This window comes from Hippoglossus stenolepis, chromosome 12, assembly GCF_022539355.2.
Source record: "Hippoglossus stenolepis isolate QCI-W04-F060 chromosome 12, HSTE1.2, whole genome shotgun sequence".
Taxonomy (NCBI): domain Eukaryota; kingdom Metazoa; phylum Chordata; class Actinopteri; order Pleuronectiformes; family Pleuronectidae; genus Hippoglossus; species Hippoglossus stenolepis.
This window is the reverse complement of record NC_061494.1, coordinates 7,641,327-7,661,556: the sequence shown is the minus strand read 5'-3', so window position 1 is coordinate 7,661,556 and position 20,230 is coordinate 7,641,327. Positions and strand designations below refer to the sequence as shown.

Genomic DNA, 20,230 nt, shown 5'->3' with positions numbered 1-20,230 from the left:
GTCCGCCGAGAGGCTATTGAACCACTCCCACATATAGGGGCTATTTGAGCTCCTGCAACGGGTGTGACTGGTGCCAAGCGTTTGTGGGAGCTGCTGTTTGTGTCTGTGCATGTGCGGCCGACTCCCCCTTTAACCTCAGTGCTGCGTGTCGTCACTGGTTGTCGTCGCCCTGCAGCAGTTTGTTTAGAGAAGGTTTCAGAGATAACACTGTGGTGTGTGATGACCTGGTGGAGACACACAGTACTGATTACAGCCGCTTCACTGATAACATAACGTCAGCTTATAAACTGTGTTCAACTTCGACCGAATTAAGGCTCTGATTTTTATAAATACAATTCGGAACCATCTTTTTTCTTATTTAATATAACTGTTCTACCTGCACAGGGAAAGCTTGTGGCGATTAACATCAATCAGTTTATCTTATCTGGATATTGATTTTCCTTCTTGTCCATAGATAATGGACGACTCGGGGTGAAACTGTCGGCTCTGAGCCGTCTTTGTTTTAAAGCGGATGTTTCTCTTCATGGTGTTTGTGTGTGAGCTGTGAAACCCAAAGTATCACATGAGTTTAATATGGGAAATTCTCCTGATCATGTTTTTTTGGGCTCTTATTCAGAATGCATCCATAAAGTGTTTGTTATTTTGACCACTGGACTGAAGGTATTTAAAGAAGCCTCAAACTCTTCTAACCATCTGGATGAATAGAATGAAGTATTTAAAGAAGCCTCAAACTCTTCTAACCATCTGGATGAATAGAATGAAATAAAATAAAGATGTAATAAAGTTTCCCAAGTCACAGCTCTGTCCTATGCAGACAGCCTTAACGATCTTTTGTTTTGATTCTGAGGTGCAACTTAAAACAGATTAGAAATATTCCTTATTGTGTGGGTGTTGCATATTTTTTCATCAGATGGGTTACAAGTCTTTAGGGGTTTTACATTTTCCGACATCACCAGTTGATCATTATTATTATTTTAGTGATGGTTACCTCTTTGCTTTAATATATCCTTATAACAATCTCTTGATTCGTGAGTGATGAGCGTTTTCTTTCATCCTCTTCTTCCTCCCTGAGCTTCTCCTTCTCCCTCGCCCTCATTTTTTTTCTCTGGCTTGCGGGGCTCGTACGCATTGCAGAACATTTTTCAGCCTTTCGATTTCCCTCAGCAGCACTTCCTTCTGCTTCACCTGTTTCTTCGGCTGCAAGGCCTGCATGCTGGCATTACACATCTTTCTCCTTTCAAACAACTCTGTCTCCCTGAGCATTCATCGTACGTGATGAAACATTTTTTTTTACCCTCTCCCCTTCCTCCCTGGATTTTCCTCACCCACCCTTACCCTCAGTTCATCTTTGGCATGAGGCTCGTTCACTAGTCTGCGGAAAGTTTGAAGTCCTAACCTGACACTTGATGACTGACTTGACAAACGGAGTGATTTCACTGTGCACTGTTGTAATATTCAGTTTGCCCAAGTACTAAATGCAAAAACAATTAGATTTGTTGTTTTTTAAGGCACAACATCACAATGTGGTCCAAGTGCATGATTAGTGGATTATTTTATAGAATTAATTCATGGACGCAATTTGATAAATTCAGCTCTTGAAGTTATTTGTGAACACAATTTAATAATTTGTGTGCATTATTGTTTATCCTCTTGAATTATTGATTTATGCTCTTAAATAAATAACACACAGATAGCTAATTAATGCACTTGATTTGATATCACATTTTATATTTGATATCCTACTTTCTTCTAATCCACATGGCAGTAAACATTTAAGAAGCGCTACAGAAGCTATGTTTTTAGGATGCAGATGACTTCTGATGTATTATCCACATCAAATGTATTATACATATGACATGTATATCATTATCCCATAAAATACATTTTATCCCGTAACTCTAGTGAAGAGGTAAAAATATATTTCTTGAAATTATCTAAATCATACATGTCGTTTCCCCTATGACATTTGCAGGCTCAGTATAAAACAGGAATAAAGATGCATCATGTAGTAGCCACCCTGGCTCAAAGCCTGCATTTAAAATCCTTTTTTTTTTATGTAACATTTATCATAATCCTTGACAGAGACTGCTGCATAGCACACAGTGTGTTGTATGAGCTCTAACCTTATATCATCAAATATAATCTGCCAGTGACGACTGAGTGATTGATCACATTGTACCTTCTCTTCAGATTTCTGACCCCTCATCACAGTTATGACTTGAGCTGTGAGCAAAGATTGATTTTTGAGATTGATGCTCAAAGGTGGACTGAAGGTATCCATAATGTACAAGACAAAGGAACTGAAAAAAAAAAATTCTTCATTATGTCTTGATCAGTATTAACAATTTAATAATGTCAGAGTAAATTTGAATACAGAATGATAATAGTTGCACAACTCTCTGTGTTGGAGTTCATTGTACAGCTGAAGTAATCTGCACACCGTCTGAAGAAAGAAAAAGAAAAACTTCATCAAGGAAATGTTGAAAAACACTTTAATTCAATAAAGTGAAGAAAATAATCGTGGATCCAACCCCTGACCTGGATTCGCACCAAAACTTAATGCTTTCCTCCCTGATCCTGCCCACATCCTTCCACCAAGTTTCATGGTAATCCGTCTCCTAGTTTTTCTGTAATCTTGCTTACAAATAAACCAACCTACCATCAAACAAACAGGGAGGAATGAAAACATAACCTTCTTGTTGTTCTTGGTGGAGAAAACAAACGCTTGACTTGAAGAATCACAGTCGACTGATGATGAGCTGACAGCCTAGAAAAAAATTGTTGAATCAGTTTGTTCCAGCGGTTGTTTCAGTTTATTACAACCAATAAAATCAATCAATAATGAATTTTTCAGATGTGCTGCTCGGGTTAATGTCATGTTGGAGCTACGGGTTGTAGACATAAATTTGTCTTGTTTCATGAATATTGGTGTTGATTATTTTTGTGGCTGCCAATAAAAACTGTCAGATTTCTGGCTTCAGGCCCAGCAGCTGATAACAGATCCGAGGTGAATGTGTGACCTGCAGATACTGTCTCTCTTAATAATGTCAAAAATGATGGATAAACCCTAATGACCTTCAGTAAGAGATTAGACTTACCCACAGACCCTCTGTCTGTGACCCCGACTGTGCGTCCTGCGATCTATGCTGAAAGTTGATAAGGCGTCACAGTATAGTTTCTTGTGAAATTTGATTCCGCTCTGACACCTCTCTCTGCCTGTGCCAGCAAGCGATGTTGTGAAAGAGAGACGTGGGCTGCTGAGGAGCCCATTACGGTGGGTTCTGGCTGTCAGGCCGGCTTTAAGGCGACTTGCACCTGACAGCCCCGACAGCCGAGCCCGGCTTAATGGGGTCGGCAGTGCAGCGAGCTGAGGAGGAGAATCCCCGTGTGCAGATATTTTCCCCCTCTCAGCAGTTTCCCCCTGCGCCTTTAACCCACTTTCTGTCTCTTTCAACTTATTTCCAGATACCTGGATCGAAATCCAGGGAAACTCAAACTGTTTTGAAAGTGTAGAACTATTAATATTGCATGACTGTTGCTGCTCATTCGGGTGCATTAGTGTGTTTGTTCTAAGCTTTTTCCAGTAAGTGCGTATTGATTGGAATCAGAGCCGGGACTCTTTCTGTCTTTTGTGTTTATTAACCTGGGAAGGAGAGAGGCTCACTGAATGAGAGTAATATTTTTCACCAGCTTTTTAAAATTGATCTAGATTCCACTTTCTTTTACTTAAATTAAAAATATTTCAATAGTACTGAAAAAAAAAAATTTGATTAATCAATAAGTTGGTCCACAGTAACTTATCCAGCCTTTAGTATGTGAGATTTGTTGCTCAAGAACTTTGGATTGTTGGGCAGGTAAAGCTGTTAATCAGAAAATATCACCCTGAGCCCTGAAAGATTAATATATTTTCTCACATTTTATAAGATAAATATTTTTTTGGATTCCGAATCTACCTATTAATCAATTAGAAAATTATGAATTTTAAAACTTAAAGGTGCTGTTTCATGATTTCTTGTTAAATTGTATACCTGAGGTCTAACAACTTAGTCTATTTTCTTCCCCCATGGACACTTATCTATTAAAATTAATTATTGTTTACATTGGTGTTTACTGGCTTTATTCTTACACTGCTGGGTGTATTCCTGCATGTCTTTGCACGTCTTTACAAGTCTTGGCACATAACTTCCACCAGCTGTCACCCAGCAAAATACCATAAAACAAAAGACAAAAAAAAACCACACCTCCACAGTGATACTAGGGGCAAAAAAGTCCACAGCATACCTTTTAATAATTCATTTTACTTCAATGTCTTTGTGCCATTGTTAGTTTAACATTACTCCTTTTCAACATCCTTTGCATTGAATTGAGTTTTTGTGACAAGAACATTCCCATTCCTCCATTCTTTCTTATCTCTGTTTGTTTCCCACTGTATCTGAAACTCTCCCTTTCAACTGCTCTCTCTGTGAAGGGCCCTCAGCAGGAGTGAGGATAGCACTGGCCCCGCTTATCTCTCTGAAATGTCACTGTGTAGATCCAAGCGTCTCTTTCCCTTCAGCCAGCGTGTGACTCATTGACAAAGCATGGCCTAAATTAACTGTATTGATTCGGTCGGACGGATAAATCTTCTGTAGAATGTGTGTTGCTGAGTGACGATGTGATGGTGGTAGAGGCGCGTGCGTGCGTGCGTGCGTGCGTGCGCGCTTCAAGTCTTTGTGTGTCTGTTTGAGTGTTGGATAGGAAGGGCTGCAGAGAGAGAGTGTGTGTGTGTGTGTGTGTGTTGGAGATGTAGGTCACGGTGCCGTCTCTGTTTGAACAGTACAGTAAACTTGGCAGATTTCCCTAAGATGTGATAGAGTGAGCCTCACTCTCCCTCACTCTCTCGTCTGTCATCCTGTGGTATGTGAAAACACCTTATCTACTCACACTGTCTCTGCCGGGACTTTTCCCGGAAGTCATTCCCTCTGGCAGCTAAGATCCACACACACACACACACACACACCACTGCATGTCATCATGCATCTCAAATGAAACCATCAACTGCATGCCACGCCTCCGCAGCGCTCCCACCGAAGCTCGTAACACCAGTGTACAGAGGAGGCTCGCTGTGATGGGAGTTGGCGCGCTACCTCGCGGCCCAGCTGTAGGTTTGGCGCTGAGGCAGAGCGCTGTCTGTGAACATCACTTGATGGATTGATTGAGGTGGATGTTGGGGATGTCTCTGCTGGAGTTTCCAACCCATCTGCTGCCTCTTATCCCAGTTTTCCACAGATGGAACAAATTCACGGCCTCTTCGGGGAATTGTTCGAGACCAGTCGGTCGTACAGAAGAGGAGTTGTAACAATCCTGTGTCTAATAAATCATGTGGAGTTTAGCTCAGATGAAGAAAGAATGATTCATGAACTCAGGCTATGTATAATGTCATAATCATTGACTCCTGAATACTCGTTTCGATTGATAAATTCAGTGTTAGTTCTTGAAATGTGAAACATCTTGTGTCAGTCTTGAACTCAAATATATAAAACAAAGTAGAGAAAAGCATCAAATCCTGACTTTTGAGAAACTGAATTGGGTCACAGGACTTTGTTTTCTTCTTTTTAATATGCAATCTCAGTGCTGGTAGCGTATCAAACTAGACCACTGACAATTAGACTTGGAGGTAATTGGGATACTTTCGTAGCTCCTCAATCAGAAGATGTACTTACTCCTGACAAAGGATTAGATGGGCTTGTGCTTTCTTTTTCTTTTTTCATCAAGTGAGAGGACCACAAAATCATTCTTACTGCTCAACGCCAACGCCATCTCCTACTGCAAATTTTCAGAACAAACTCAGATTGCAACATTTCTATTCGTATTTATTGGATTACGAATAAAAGAAAACGTAGGTCACTGTGAGTTAGGCTGCAAACTTCAGTCCACGATTATCACCTAGAAAAAAACCCAAGAACAAAATAAGTTGTGATTAGATTTCAAATCTATGTGGGGAAATGAAGCGAGATGGTTGCCACATCAGCTGAAGTGGCACAAATTGAGGTTAAGAGGTGAGGTTTCATCCCAAGTGAGACATTTAACCCTGATGCAGTGAAGTAGAAATCAATCATCTGGCAGGTATAGTGGAGCCCCCCTGTAAATTTCTTTCCCACAGTGTATTTACAGCTGAAAGAAAGGCCAATGTGTCTGTGACCTGTAATACACTGTGTCCATGAAAAAAATATTACCCTCCCCGTAGGATTCCCCGAAGACCCCATCGATCGTCTCTGCTGGCAGACCTGGTGGGAAATTAAAAACAAAAGCATGGTGGACAAAAAATATAACACTGGAGCGTTGTCATTGTTTCCTTATTTCTTATTATTTTAACCAGTCAACTCAAGTGTAACAACCTTTAGCTTATGACTTGTGTTCACATAAATGTGTAGATCTATAAGGGATAAGTGAACCCATACATAAGTGGTTTATAATGAGCCGTCAGTGCAAGAGTTCTGTATGACATTTGCGAGAAAGGGTGACAGATGTTGGGCAGATGTGAAGGTTCAACATGTTCAGTCACTTTAGAGAAGCATTGCATGAACTGCTTTGATCAGATTTATGTTCATCTCATTGCTGTTGGGAAAGTCCTTGTTCCCTGGGAACATAACGACATCACTTCTCTCTCAGCTCACTCCAGCGACCTCAGAGACGCACTGACCTTGTGAGAGGGTTTGAAAGGACTGGAAGTGTCTGTGTGTTTTTAATGGAAATCTGCAACTGTCCATCATTGGATGCGTCAGTGGACCATTGTGTGACAACATTTTAATGGTGGTTGTAGTTTACATTACATCTTGCTATTGTGTCCTGTGTTGTTGCTAATGTTTTAGTGATTTTCTTATCAGAATAGTGATGGTTTTATCAGCGTATCAACGGTATCTTCTTACTTTTCACCATAGTGTGTTGTATGATAACACACCTGATACTGCATATTTATTTTGGTACTTAACTACCTTGCATGCAACGGTAGATGGGATTTTTGTTATGCTATTTGGATGATGTGGTCCTCATCCTCACCCTGAAAAGGTGTCATTTTGTGACCCAGTGTTTAGATTCTGGAGGACGGCCGGTGGTCTCTAACCTCTCCAAGCTGTTTGAAATGGCCCTGCATGCTCGCCCATTACATTTATTCAGAATGAGTATTATTAGCTGGGTTTATATCTGCAAAATAATAGGTTTCCACGTGAGCCTTGTGACGTGTTGTAAACTGCCTTGCTATGTTAGTTATTTTTCCACTATTTATTTATTTTGTTTGTATTTTTGTGTTTCTTTGCATAAAAGAAGATCAGACTTTGAGATTTAAGGCAAGGGGGCATTTAAGGCAAACGTATTTATCCTTGTCCCACCCTGCCACAGCCTCACTAGATGTCTCGTTTGACCTGTACCTCTGCCTCTCTGTCTCGCTGCGTCTTTTTTTTCTTTTTCTGCTGCCTGTCTGTCAGCTCGTGCCACCTGCTGCTGAGGCAGAGGTGATGAAGAGATGCACAGGCAGCAGGAGGACGGGAGCAGTGGGATGAGGAGGGTCAGAGATGGAGGGATTACCCTTGGCTCATCTTCAACAGGCTTCTTGATTAAACATTAGTGAAAGATCCCTTTTTACTTGGCTCCAGTCCTGCCAGAGGCCACGAACGAACACACACACACACACACACACACACACACACACACACACACACACACACACACACACACACTATCCCGCAGGTGTAGGTATGTTCAATCGACTCCAGTGATGAACCGTTCCTTATGATCACAAAGCCTGACATGATAACATTGTGCAGATGAGGGCCTGGCTTGATAAACTATGGAGATGGCTACTGATGTTCATTGTGTTGGTTTAGCGAACAGGAAGTGAAGATGGAGCAGCCAATGAGACTCCTCCTGTGTCTCAATAAAAATGTTCTAATCAGCAGCAATCAAAAGAGCTGTGTGAACGTAATTGGAATAAAAAGTGTCTTTACATTGTCGTTTTGGAACGCAAGATTTGGATAAAGATGATCATATTTGCACTGCTACCCTATTCTCATTGAAGCTGTGGCTGCCCAGTGAATATATAGCATTAAAAAGTGTAAGAGTAAAAAGTAAATGTCTGCAGAAGTTAAGTAAACATTTCAGTAAAATATTTTTTATATATTTATATATATATATATTTTTTTTTTGCAGACTTGCTAAAACAGATTGTATTTTCTGTGTTCAAGAGAATATAATATTAGTGTTTAGTAAATGTTCAGCAATTTTGTGTCAAATTTTTTATTATAATTTCTTTATATTTCATTATTTGCTAAATTAAAAACAATATAATATCACCATCCTGATTATCAGCATCAGCCATTGGAAAAACCCATATCAGTCGACCACTTGTAACAATTTGAAACAGAAACATGCACCTCTAGCTAACGGCAATGTGACTCCATGCTTCTGATTTAATTTATTTCCTCTTTCCTGCCTTTGCATATCATGACCATATCGCCTCTCACAAATACTGTGACTGTGTCACAATAAAATAGAATTGAGTTGATTTGTGACTCATGTTTAGTGAAAGTCACTCTACCCATTTCCTCCAGTGACATGTGGGTAACTGGAGCAGAAAACGTGTCCACATGAGGGAAATAAAAGATTCAAGTGTGCGTGAGGATGTGTGTGCAGCACATCGTGTCTTGTTTGGGATACGTGTCTCACTGAGCTGATTGAATATGACTGTGTGTTTGTGTGTGTGTCAGATTAGTCACTAATGAGAAAAGGGATTTTCTCCGCGTTGGGTCTGATACTTTTACGACAAAATAGTTCACAGTAAGCCATTAGTGTCTAAACACCACATTCCTCCACACGGCTAAGTGGTTGCTATGGTGCACACTTAATGAACGGAAAAAGCAGTAAAATGTTAACAGCAGCCCAATCCTAACCCTCTGTCATTTACTTTCCCCCCTTTCTCCCTTTTTTTCCACCCTCTCCGTTCCAGTTCTGTCCATCCAGGCTGCTGCCATCCAGTTCACCAAGGAGCCCAAGTCCCAGGATGCCTTGCATGGCCGCAGCGCCATGCTACGCTGCGAGGTCAGCGATCCGGCCGACATCAGCTACGGCTGGCTCCACAATGGCCAGCGCCTGGAGAACAGCGAGAGGCTCTTCCAGGAGGGCAGCAACCTCAAGTTCACAGCGGTGGATCGTCAGCTGGACGCAGGAAACTTTGAGTGCGTCGTAGAAAACGCGGCCACGGGAGAGACACTCCACTCCACCAATGCCTCCTTCAATATCAAGTGTGAGTGTTTCATTTCAAGCCTCATTCTGAAAAAGAAAAATAGCCCCTTTGATTTCCTGAGTGAAAATTTGCCAGCTGACAGGGTTTCATAATGGCAAACAAGGATGTGCGTCCAGTTTCTGGATCAAAAACGCAAAACAAAAGTGGCAGTATACGATGACAGGTAGTATGAGCTGAAGGAATGTTTCCACCTTGTTGCCTTGTTCTTTGTGGCTTCATCTCCCTCTCTCCAAAGGAAACTGGATATGTGTGCCACCCAGCATGTGTTTCTTGTTGCTTGTACTGTTTTTTTTTTTCTTTTTTCTGCGTTGTGTAACACTCTTTTCCCGTATACGCTCAAAAGGCTTTTGTTTGGAAACTACTCAACAGAGTCATTTCCCTTGTAGCTATATAATTATTTAGGTTAAGATTAACACTGCCCTTCTTTGCTGCAGGGTTTTCAGTCAGTCATTTCCTTTACGTTTTTGTCGAGGCACACTAGTATCTTGATTTTTTTGGTGTAGCCTCCAAATCCAAAGCTCAGTGACCCTCTCCAAGTTTCAGGGGAAGCCATGGGAATTCTGCACAAGGTTGTTTAGGATAAATAAGAACCTTGTTTGTGTATTGTGGAAGGCCCTCAGGTACCAGTTGTTACTGAAAAGCCTTTGTGTCCTGCAAACACTGAGTTATAGTGATGGCCGTCAAAAACAAAAAGCAAAGCGGTTTGAAAAATGGCTCCATCTGGAATATGTTGTCCTCTCTCCATTCAGCCGGGAGGTTTTGTCTTTGCGGTGCTGTTGCTAGTTCAAAGGCTGATTACAAGAACAGATGAGTGTCCGGACCTCCTCGTAGCAAACTGGGAGATAAACAGAGAGGGCCAGACAGAAGGAGAGAGCTGAGGTTTAACCCTTCCTCTTATGATGCGCCTCCACCAGCGGATGTTTGTGGTTTCTGATGTTGAGCACCGAATCTGAACAGTTTAGAAGAAGAACATGAGTTTTACAAAACCTCATCTGATCTGAAGGGAACTGATTTTATGTGTTGCAATTAAACAAGATCCTGTGCGTCGGCCAAGTCCAACTGACATACTCCTACAGATTAAAAAGAAAAGAAAAACAAGTCAGACATGAAACACCAGTTCTTAAGAGCTGACCCAGAATAAACTGTATTATCTGCCAGGTCATTAGCATTCCCACGCGTTGGAAAGACAGGCCTGTTTTTATTGGAAAGAAGGTGCTGTATTCACTTTATAAAAGTATTTTTCTTTTTCTCGTTGCACTCATTAAATCACGGAATTATGTTTATGTAAGATGTAAAATGTACATTTATCCCATACATGAAGACAAGAGTGTCAAAATCTATTCTGGTAACAAAGTGCGACTTGATCACAAACCTGCTGCAAGAGCTGAGCCAAGTTCTAGGCGCGCGCGCGCATGCGCGCGCACACACACACACACACAATAACAATACAATCATCTTACTCGTTTTTGGCTTTAGTGCAATAATCTGTATTTTATATTAGTAAATTACTGTGTACTGTAAAAGATGTACCCACAGATAACTATCACTGTAATTATCCACTTATTTTTAATTAGCGTGATATATTGTCATATATTCTGCACTTTGGGCTTTAGTTCATCTTTCAGCTCCTTACAATCTCACAGTTTTGGTCGTCTTTCATCACTGTGTGGGGTTCATTCATAGATACAGCTTCAGGTTGCCACAATACAATATAAATAGAAACACAGGAATATTAACTAGTATTGACTGCTTTTGATCAGCATGATTCTTTCCATAGATAAAATCATTCATATGATTGCTGTTGCTTTGTTTTTTGCAGCCAAATCATGAACATTTGTTTATGCCCACACTGAGCCTGCACGTCACTCACCAGCATTAAACTCGGTATATCCAAGTGTAAACTAGCGCTAGCACTCAGTAGTGCGCTCGCTCTGCCAAGGCCCAACAGTCTCCCTATGAAACCACATTTAAATTCACCAGATACATTTTCCTATCTCAAAATCTGAAAGATAGTAAAAACAGTCCTGAATCCGTCCCCTGATCCGGGTCTGCACCAATATTTAATGAGTTTTTCTTTGGGCCATGTCCTACCACTCCAATTTCATGGAAATCGGTTGAGTAGTATTTGCATAATCCTGTTGGCTAATTTACAAACAAACACAGCTGAAAACATAAATTCCTTGCCGGAGGTATTAATGCTATATCAGACAGACTGCTCTTATAAATTCGGGTGCAAGTTTTCGTTTGTTGTGTAGCAGCAAATATGTCAAAGTCGGTTTCTCCATCTTTATCTGAGGGTGACCAGCTGTTGATGTGTCTCTTTGCAAATGCACATTAAGCACAGAACCTGATGCTGGACATGCTGTGACTACACATTTTTCAGATATGACAATGGTATGTACAAGCAGACATGAGCAGCAGATGCATTGCCGAGAGGCAGATGTTCACGCATGTACTGTTTGTAATCCATCAAACATCAGTCTGGAGATTATCAGTGAGATTGTTGCGGGAGCCTTGTGTTATCAGTTTGATAAGAATACAGCAACTTGAGCGGATTCCAAAGACATGTAAGACGAGAAACAACGATATATATATGTTCCAGGATCAAACACACAAGGTTCAGTAGCACGCAGTAGTAAATCATCTCTAATCACTTTCGTACACTCTGTCTATCTGTGTGTATCAACCCCGTTTGTCGGTCTGTTGTAATGCACTGGCTGTTTGTCTCTGGATCACTTTAGGTGGATCAGATCGTATTATGACAGATGTTCTCATATTTCCCCAACATACATTTAACGGGCAATAAAGTCGCATGCGGTTTTAAAGCGAAGACCCCCTTGGCAATAATCCTGTATGTGCGTTCGCTCATGTGTGTGCTAGTTTGCGTGTGTAGTAGTTAATGTGGGTTGTGAGGAGGGGGGTGGGATGGGGGGTATTCCATATGTACTGTACATAGACTGTACCGGAGTAGCTTTTACCCCCTCCCCCCTCTGCAGAGAGAGAGAGAGTTAATTTGTCTTTCTCTCAAGGGTGGGTGGTCAAATCCTGCCAGTCGAGAGTTATTCAGAGTAATTATCTCCCCTCTGTTTAGTCCAATAGTGGTTTTAGCCCCCCTCCATCCCTTTGTCCCAGCCGGTCACTAGGCATCAGTGGCGAGGGCCGCGTCCAGCAGAGGCGTGGGGGCTCAGGCATCACCATTGTCACAGCGCGTTTGTTGGTCCTGGAGGCGACGCTTGGCTTGACTCTCAATAATAATCTGTAACAAGATGAAGGCCGACAGTGTTTTGAAGTCCATTGACTCAGCTTGTAAGAAGAAGGTAATGATACTGCAGAAACACAGGCAGGCAGAATTTCCTCTGTTTAAACTTTCAAATCGCAGAGCTACGTGCAGACGAGAGCGTGCACACATACACACACACACACAGACACACACACGCCATCCTGATTTAATCACACAGCTTGTGTCCTTAACCTACATTTGTTCAGCAGATGCATTTTATAGCATCCTCGCTGATGGCTAGCTCAGCTGTACTTTTTCTCGGAATCACTTCAACTTTTTTTTTTTTCTTCATCCTGTCATCTGCGAGGTGAAAAATGCAGCTCCTCGTGCCTAATGACCCCGGCTCCATCCCTCAGCCTCTCCCCTGCGGAGTGACTTTGCTCCAGTGTCAGTTTCTTTCCTTCCCTCCTTTCTTCCTCCTCTATCTGTCATGTTACAGCAGCAGCATCATCTCTGAATCGCCACAGTTTGCAGCGGGGCCCTTTGACCTCTGTCAGCCGCAGCTGATAAAATCTGACACATCGTCTCACAAGGCGTGCTGGGCTCGTCACGCATTTCCCAGGACCTTTTTTTTTAAACAAAGTTTACAATATGAAACCACTATACCACATGTTTTAGTTATTTTCATACCCATATGGTGCTGCCAGTCAAATCATAGCCACAGCACTTGCCTGGATAACACTATCCACCCTGCCTCTTCTCCATGGCAACAAATTAGCTCATTGAGTGAAACAGACACACACACACACACACACACACACACACACACACACACAGCCGCCTTTTGGCACACTGAGAAATGAGCGGTCCAAGCATCTGCCTTGACAATATCCTCGCAATTCATCTGTTATCATCCGTGTGTTGATGGAGCTTCCTGTTCTGTCTTCAACATAATAATTATACTCCCCTAATTACGGCGTTAGCTGCCAGGCCCGCTCCAACACTTAGTCATGCATTCTGAGAAGGATTACAGGCAAGTATTTGCCACTAATAGGTTATGAAAGAGTGCCTTCTGTTTGTCGAGCGGACAGCTGGAGAAACCTGAAACTGTGAATAGAGCTACGAGCAGGGCAAAGGTTTAGAATGTGTCACTGTCAGGGAATCCAGGTCAAATTGGAAATTAAATTTAAAAAACAAGAATAGGTTTAAACCTGCTGGAGGAAAGAATATGTCAGCAGGGTAGAACTTTCGAAAACAAAGTCACGAGGCAGTTTGTGTTGAGAAGTGCACCTTGTTGTTGTGTCTGAATACATGAAGGGGTCACATCAGTCAAACTGTGTGTCTGCTACAGTGATGACTTTTTCACATTTTATATAGTTCTTTTTTTTTCTTCATCTCTTCAGCATTGCTTTCCTATTACGTTACTCACCCACTACTTTACGATCTTATTTCAGACACATGCTGGTTTTTTTCAACCATGACAGACTTACTCCACTCAAAGATTATGTACAGAATATAATTTTGAATTTCAGTCTCAGCCCTTGGGGTTGACACTTTGTCACCACCTGAAACTGGAAACGCCCACCTGTTTCTCAGGCAGGTTGAAACTAATTCTACAATTTAATTTGCAGATGACTGTTTGTCGTTGTGCTGCAGATGATAATTGTTCCATCAAACTTTTCTCACCCTCCTCCGCCTCCTTGGTGACTCACTAATAGCAGGTCTGTCTGAGTGTCTGGCCCCATAGCGCTGGATGGCCTTCATCACAACCTCCTCCTCCTCCTCACTAACTTAATGGAGCTATTGACTGGAATGGCCTTGAGTGAGACACACTAACAATTAGTAACCTGTGTTGAACTGCCATGTGCACACATGCTCTCATGCTGAGGGGCACAACATCATTAAGTGTGTTTCACTCCTCACCAAACCATACATGCACAAACACTCTAACACACACCAATATTAGCACACACTTGTTCAGTGTAGCACACACATTCTCAGTTGTCGGGGCATCTGTGTTGAGATGAAGCTAATGAGCGGTGCCTGGCTCAGATGGGGATATAAGCCAGAGGGACGTAGGCCGCGTTACCGTAGAGACGACTTCCCATGATCCTCCATTGTGCAGAGAACTGCTGGGTTCCTGTTTAATTCACTGTGACAGGTTTTCCTCTAGCGCCCCCTCTGACCTCAAAGGGGTGCTGCCCCCCCGCGCTCTCTCTCCACAACTGTCTTAGGGGCAGGCTCATGACATGCATATTTCATAGGTTCTGAGATACAGCCACACTATCAGTCATAGGAATGGAGCTCAACATGAGGGAATCACACACACACACACACACACACACACACACACACACACACACACACACACACACACACACACACACACACACACACACACAGGCACCTTACTAAAAAACCCATTGACTCGTGTATAATCCAGGGAAACCCAAACAAACATGCTCGGTCACTGGTCGCATCCTTATTCCCATGTAACCACACAGCGTGTAGAGTTACTGTGTGCTGCAACCACTGCTTACATATCATCACATAAATAACAATTAGCCCTTGTTCTCATTCAGTGTAAACTCTAAGTATTTGTATAGTCAACACACACAGCAGGGTGAAGGGGAATCCCCACAAGGTACACTGCGCCTGTACTGAGGCTGCACACAGCTTTGGTCTCTCTAAGTCACTCCTAGATATTTCTTTATTTGAGAGACTAAAGTGTGCATCTAGCTCTGCAACAAGCGGTGACTATCAGGCGGTAAATGCCGACTGCATCAGATAAAGCAAATATAGCATTTTTATGGCTGATATATCTATCTATCTATCTATCTATCTATCTATATCTATCTGCCTAGAACAAAAAAGGTCATCACAGTTGAATTTATTGAAAGAGGGGATGAAATACCTCAGTACATCATGAGATACATATATACTTGTCTACCTTGGACAAACCTTGACAAATGGTATTATGTTTCCCTTCTTTTGAAAAACGGTTTGACATTTCTTGACATGCCATATGTATTATAAATGTCCCCGTGTGCTGGGTCACTTCCTGAATGGGGAAACCACGCAGCTCACCTCATTTCTCACCACACCGTGCTGCATTCAGGGGACAGCTGTCGCCATCTGTTTTCTTGATTTGTTCTCTTGTTCATCCATCAGTCAGACTCCATCGATCGGGTTTTACATTACACCAATATTCAAGCATTTTATTGACTAAGAAGTGAATACGATAACTAAAATAGAAACATGTTCCCTTCTTCCCGTGTTTATTGGCTGCTCTGACAGCAGAGTAGTCGTTTTAACAGAGTCAGTCCATGGGCTGTCCATTAAACGTCCATAAAAATCAGTGTAAAGGCCCAGCTCGCTCTTGTGAGTGTAAAAGAGTGGAATGCTGATGTAAGCTGACCTGCGGTCGCTCCCTGCTCCGTCTCTCTGTTCCTGAGTCACTGTGCTGTTGTACCCATTAGCCTTGTCGTCGTGTGTCCTGCGAGGACAGATGACAGGACAACCACTTAACTCAATATTTCCTCCTGTCCTTCTCCTCAGTTATTCCTCTTGTCCTCATGCGCTCCGTCCCTCCTCCCGCTGACAGTCGCCTCTGTTTTTGTTTCTCTGCAGGGCTGGAAAGCGGTGGCGTGACCCTGAAGGAGCCCAGCTCCGAAGGAGAGATCGAGAGCTCTGTGTTGGTCACGTTGCGCTGTCATATCGATGGACACCCACGGTGAGTCTCCTCCCTCTCTCACCTTGAGTTCAGAGTTCACGGGGTTAAGGATCATGGTGAAGACTGTACTGTAAAATGATTACAGGCCCTTTTCTTCTCATGCCCTTTGCATCTCATCTTCTTTTGCTCCATTAGTCATCGTGTTTCGAGATTTTTTCTTCTTCTCCTGAACCTCTCTCACGCCTGACCTCTTATTTTCCTCTGCCTCTCAGGCCGACCTGCCAGTGGTTTAAAGATGGCGTGAAGCTAACGGAAAAGAGCCACCAGATCAACAACAAGGAGAGGACGCTCACCGTCAAGAGCGCCAGTCCAGACGACAACGGCCTGTACTACTGCTGTGCCAAGAATGCAGCCGGACACGTCTGCAGCAACAGCAACTTCACTCTCAACATCATAGGTGTGTGATTCTTGGTTGATTTCACACACTGTTTTCAGACATGACCTCCGGAGGATGTCCGCACAATTGGGTCTGGACTTTCTCTGGTGGTTGCCTTTCACACATGAACAATGCAGCAGGAAATTTTCCGCTCAGACACATTCACGAGAAGAAATCTCTGGAGCGTTCAGGTGAGGGCTGGTGCGGCAGGCAGGGGCAGGATGTAACGTATAAATTCTGCTGTGGAGATCATGCTTTTTTTGTTTACCTCGATGCTAGCGTTTGGCCCGTATCACTAAAACCTTTTAGTCTTGACATCTTCGTCTGTGTCCTACATAATTGGCAATGCTTTTACATCCTGAGATATTTGTATTGTTAGTTTAGTTATTCAGTGTGAAATCAAAATTTTTCTTTTTTAAACGACAAGTAACCATTTGCTTATATTACATTTCTGTCAAATTAAATAGTAAACCAACAGTTTATTAATATAATAAAAAATGTGATATTTTGAGCTTTAAGTGAACTTTCCACATTTCCTCACCTGCCAGGAAACGTGTTGAAAGGAGGGGATGTAAAGTCTATAAGTGGTGAGAGCGAGAGCAGGAAGACGAAGTGATAGAGTTCCTAATGTGATTACCAGTGAGTGTGTTAGTGTCTTCCTCCTCCGCCACCCACACAGACAAGAAACAACATCATAAACATCTACGCAAACAAACGTCAGCTCCCTCAGTAGCAGTGTCCTTCTGCTGATTCGTCTCTGTTACTTTAGCTTTCGCAGACGGCGTGTTAGGAGACATGTTTGTTTTTCCTGCAGGCTCTCGACACGGCTTCTGCTGTTTACTCTGCGTGTGTGAGAGCCCCTGCGTATTATCCCCTCAGCACACCACACAGCAAGTACAGCATATACTGTACAGCAGCACATCTGTGCAAGAAACCTGATGCCCTGTTCCACTCTAATTAGCCACCTGCAGCACACACAGACACGCTAGGTTAGCACCTGGGTGGAGGAAGAATGGGTAATTGTTGAGTTTCCAGTTACCCCGTTGCCACCCTCCACTCTTCTATAGGTCCTCACCTCGAGGACAGGCTGACAGATTTCGACAGCTCTTCAATGCACGGTCACAGCTCTTTAAGTTGAGGCCTTTCCACCAACTTCCTGGGTGGGCCAGGTGTGCTCCGACTGCACGCTTTTCTTTTCCCTCACCAACCAGTGGCCACGTCCTAATACTGCTACTGGCACCATACCTCCATTAGCCGTGCAGATTTGAAATACTCACACGCATAAACCTGGATTAGGGGTATTTTCGTGTTCTCGTTCCTTTATTGAGCTCAACGCCCTTCAGCTTTGTATTTTGAGTATAACAATGTCTTGAAATCTGTGCGGTAATTACTACTCCTTTGGTTAGGCTGTACCAAATCTCTGGTTTAAGCAGGTCAGAGCAGCCTAGTCCACTATTAACAAGGGGCGATTTGAGGCTGGCAGAGTAGAACAAATGTGAATACTGTGCAGAAGAATTTTCTCACAAAAATTGGAAAAACTCCATTGCAAAAAATGACCCCGGTTTCTTGGAGAAAAGTGACTTAATGTAGAGGAGAGAGAGAGATGATTTCCTGTGTGTGATTCTACGACCCAGGAGGTAAAAGGGAAAGAGATAATAGGTCCTGATAAGCTGAAGGGTCCGGTCACTGACCTCATTAAGTTTCCCCGGGGCCCCTGAGGCGTTGACACACACCGCCACCTGAAGGCTGCCTGCTCACCGGCCCTGCGCTGCTGTTGGCAGGTTTTAATAAAGGCCCAGAGTAAATATGTGCAATGCATGAGTATCCACGCAGATGCAACTTGATGGTCTAATAATGCCTGCAGATGTAATCATGCACATGTTTGTCTACCTCTCTAACAGATAAGAGTTTTCCACGCCCAGTGGTGACCCCAGAGGACCAAGTGGTGTTGAGGAACGAGGAGGCCATGTTCCACTGCCAGTTCACTGCCGTGCCGGCCCCCACTTTGGAGTGGTACCACGAAAACGAGCCGCTGGCAAACAAATCTCGGTACGTTCAGAGATGAAGCCTCCTCCTCTTTCTCATTGTGCATCTGACTGCCCCAGTTCTTCCTCTCACTCCGTTTTCTCAGACTCCCGGCTCCCATCAACTCCCTCTCATCCTGCCTCCACTCCATTCCCTCTCCGCACTGACCATTATATAAGTTTCAGCTTCGGGTACTGCTTTGAACCCAATGAGGTGGAACATCAGGCTCTCTGCTCTGTGTGGTTTTTCAACTTGGGTTTAAGACGAATTGCACATTAAGGAATGTTATTACTGGAACAGAGCACTGTAAAGTTTCTGTGCGGTCGACTATACATCACTGGAGCGCAGACTTTCTCTGCAGCCTATCACAGACGCCTCTGCAGCTCTCCAGTGTTCAAGCACGGAGTGGAAAAACCCCTGCAGCTACAGTCGGCTTACCGGGCGCGTACCCTGTAAACACATAAGCACCAGATAATAACCAATTTCTATATTTCTATACATTGTGCCAAGCTCACCCTCAGGGTTCATAGCACCTCACACTTATACGTAGTCACACTCCACAATGAGAGTGAGGGCCTAGTTCTTAGATTTTGTGAATTGATTATTGTGCTCACAGAGCGAGGGAGGCGAAGGATTCCAATATCAATAGTTAGTCACTTGTAATGAGGCTGTCAGAGGTGGGTTTGTTTCACCAAGGCAGTGATGACTCAGCATAAGCATGATATAAAAACACCCACCACTCAGGCTGTTTCTGCGGTGGTGTTCTGTGCGATTTGGAGCTGATTACAAAGGCAGAGGAATGTCAGATATATCTGTAATGCACCTGCACTGTTCAGACCCTCCCTCCTCCAGATTATGTGTGAATATTATCGTAGACAGATAAACTCTGCCCCACGGCTCAAAACAACTCTGGAGGCCAAAAATGTGAAAATTCCTCTTTGTAGGATCCATGTAGCTGTAAAGATTATTTCCTTTTTCTAAAAGCAATTCTCTTTGTTGATTAGGTTTGGTGGTTATTTTAAACAGTTTCCTCAGAGGTATGTTCTACTGGAAACATACACAAGCTCCCAAAGTTGACTTCCCTCCTTCTATTGGACAGAGAAGTAGAATAGATGACACAGAAATATCATCTTTCCTCACAGAATCCACGACAGAGACATTTAGCTGCTTTTTGAAATTCTTCTCAGGAATTACACAGCTGCCAAACTGCATCCAACAGTACCTTTAAGTATTCCTCTCTGCTTAACATATTTACCTAATACATCATACATAAGCTTTCATATAATAATGATGAGCTGTTGGTTTGTCCAGCCTGTAAAGCTGTTTAGTCCTTATCTGTCATCCCTGGAGCTGGCTTAAGGTCAGTCTTTAATTATTGCTCATCCTGTCCGTCTCTGCTGGCACTGATGCTCCCCTCAGCCTGCCAGAGGTCGGCCCTCAGGATGAGCCTCTTAAAACCGAGGACTTTTTACCATTAACCATGTAGGACAGATTATTTTGTGTTCTGTAGACAATTACTTATAATTTAGTTAAGACAACTTAGAGCAGCAGAATTCTGATAACATCCGGTAATATGCCAAGAACCAAAAAAGAAATACT

General features: G+C 42.9%; 1 protein-coding gene across 2 annotated transcripts in view; it reads left to right on the top strand.

Annotated features, from left to right (window-relative positions):
* The window catches only part of ptk7b (protein tyrosine kinase 7b), a 79,293-nt gene that overhangs the window by 44,500 nt on the left and 14,563 nt on the right, over positions 1-20,230 (top strand). For both annotated transcript variants that reach the window (XM_035173353.2, XM_035173352.2), the window contains exons 2-5: positions 8,981-9,277; positions 16,128-16,230; positions 16,443-16,627; positions 18,508-18,655. In XM_035173353.2, coding sequence (XP_035029244.1) covers positions 8,981-9,277; positions 16,128-16,230; positions 16,443-16,627; positions 18,508-18,655 — 733 coding nt within the window. The remainder of the gene's footprint in view (positions 1-8,980; positions 9,278-16,127; positions 16,231-16,442; positions 16,628-18,507; positions 18,656-20,230) is intronic.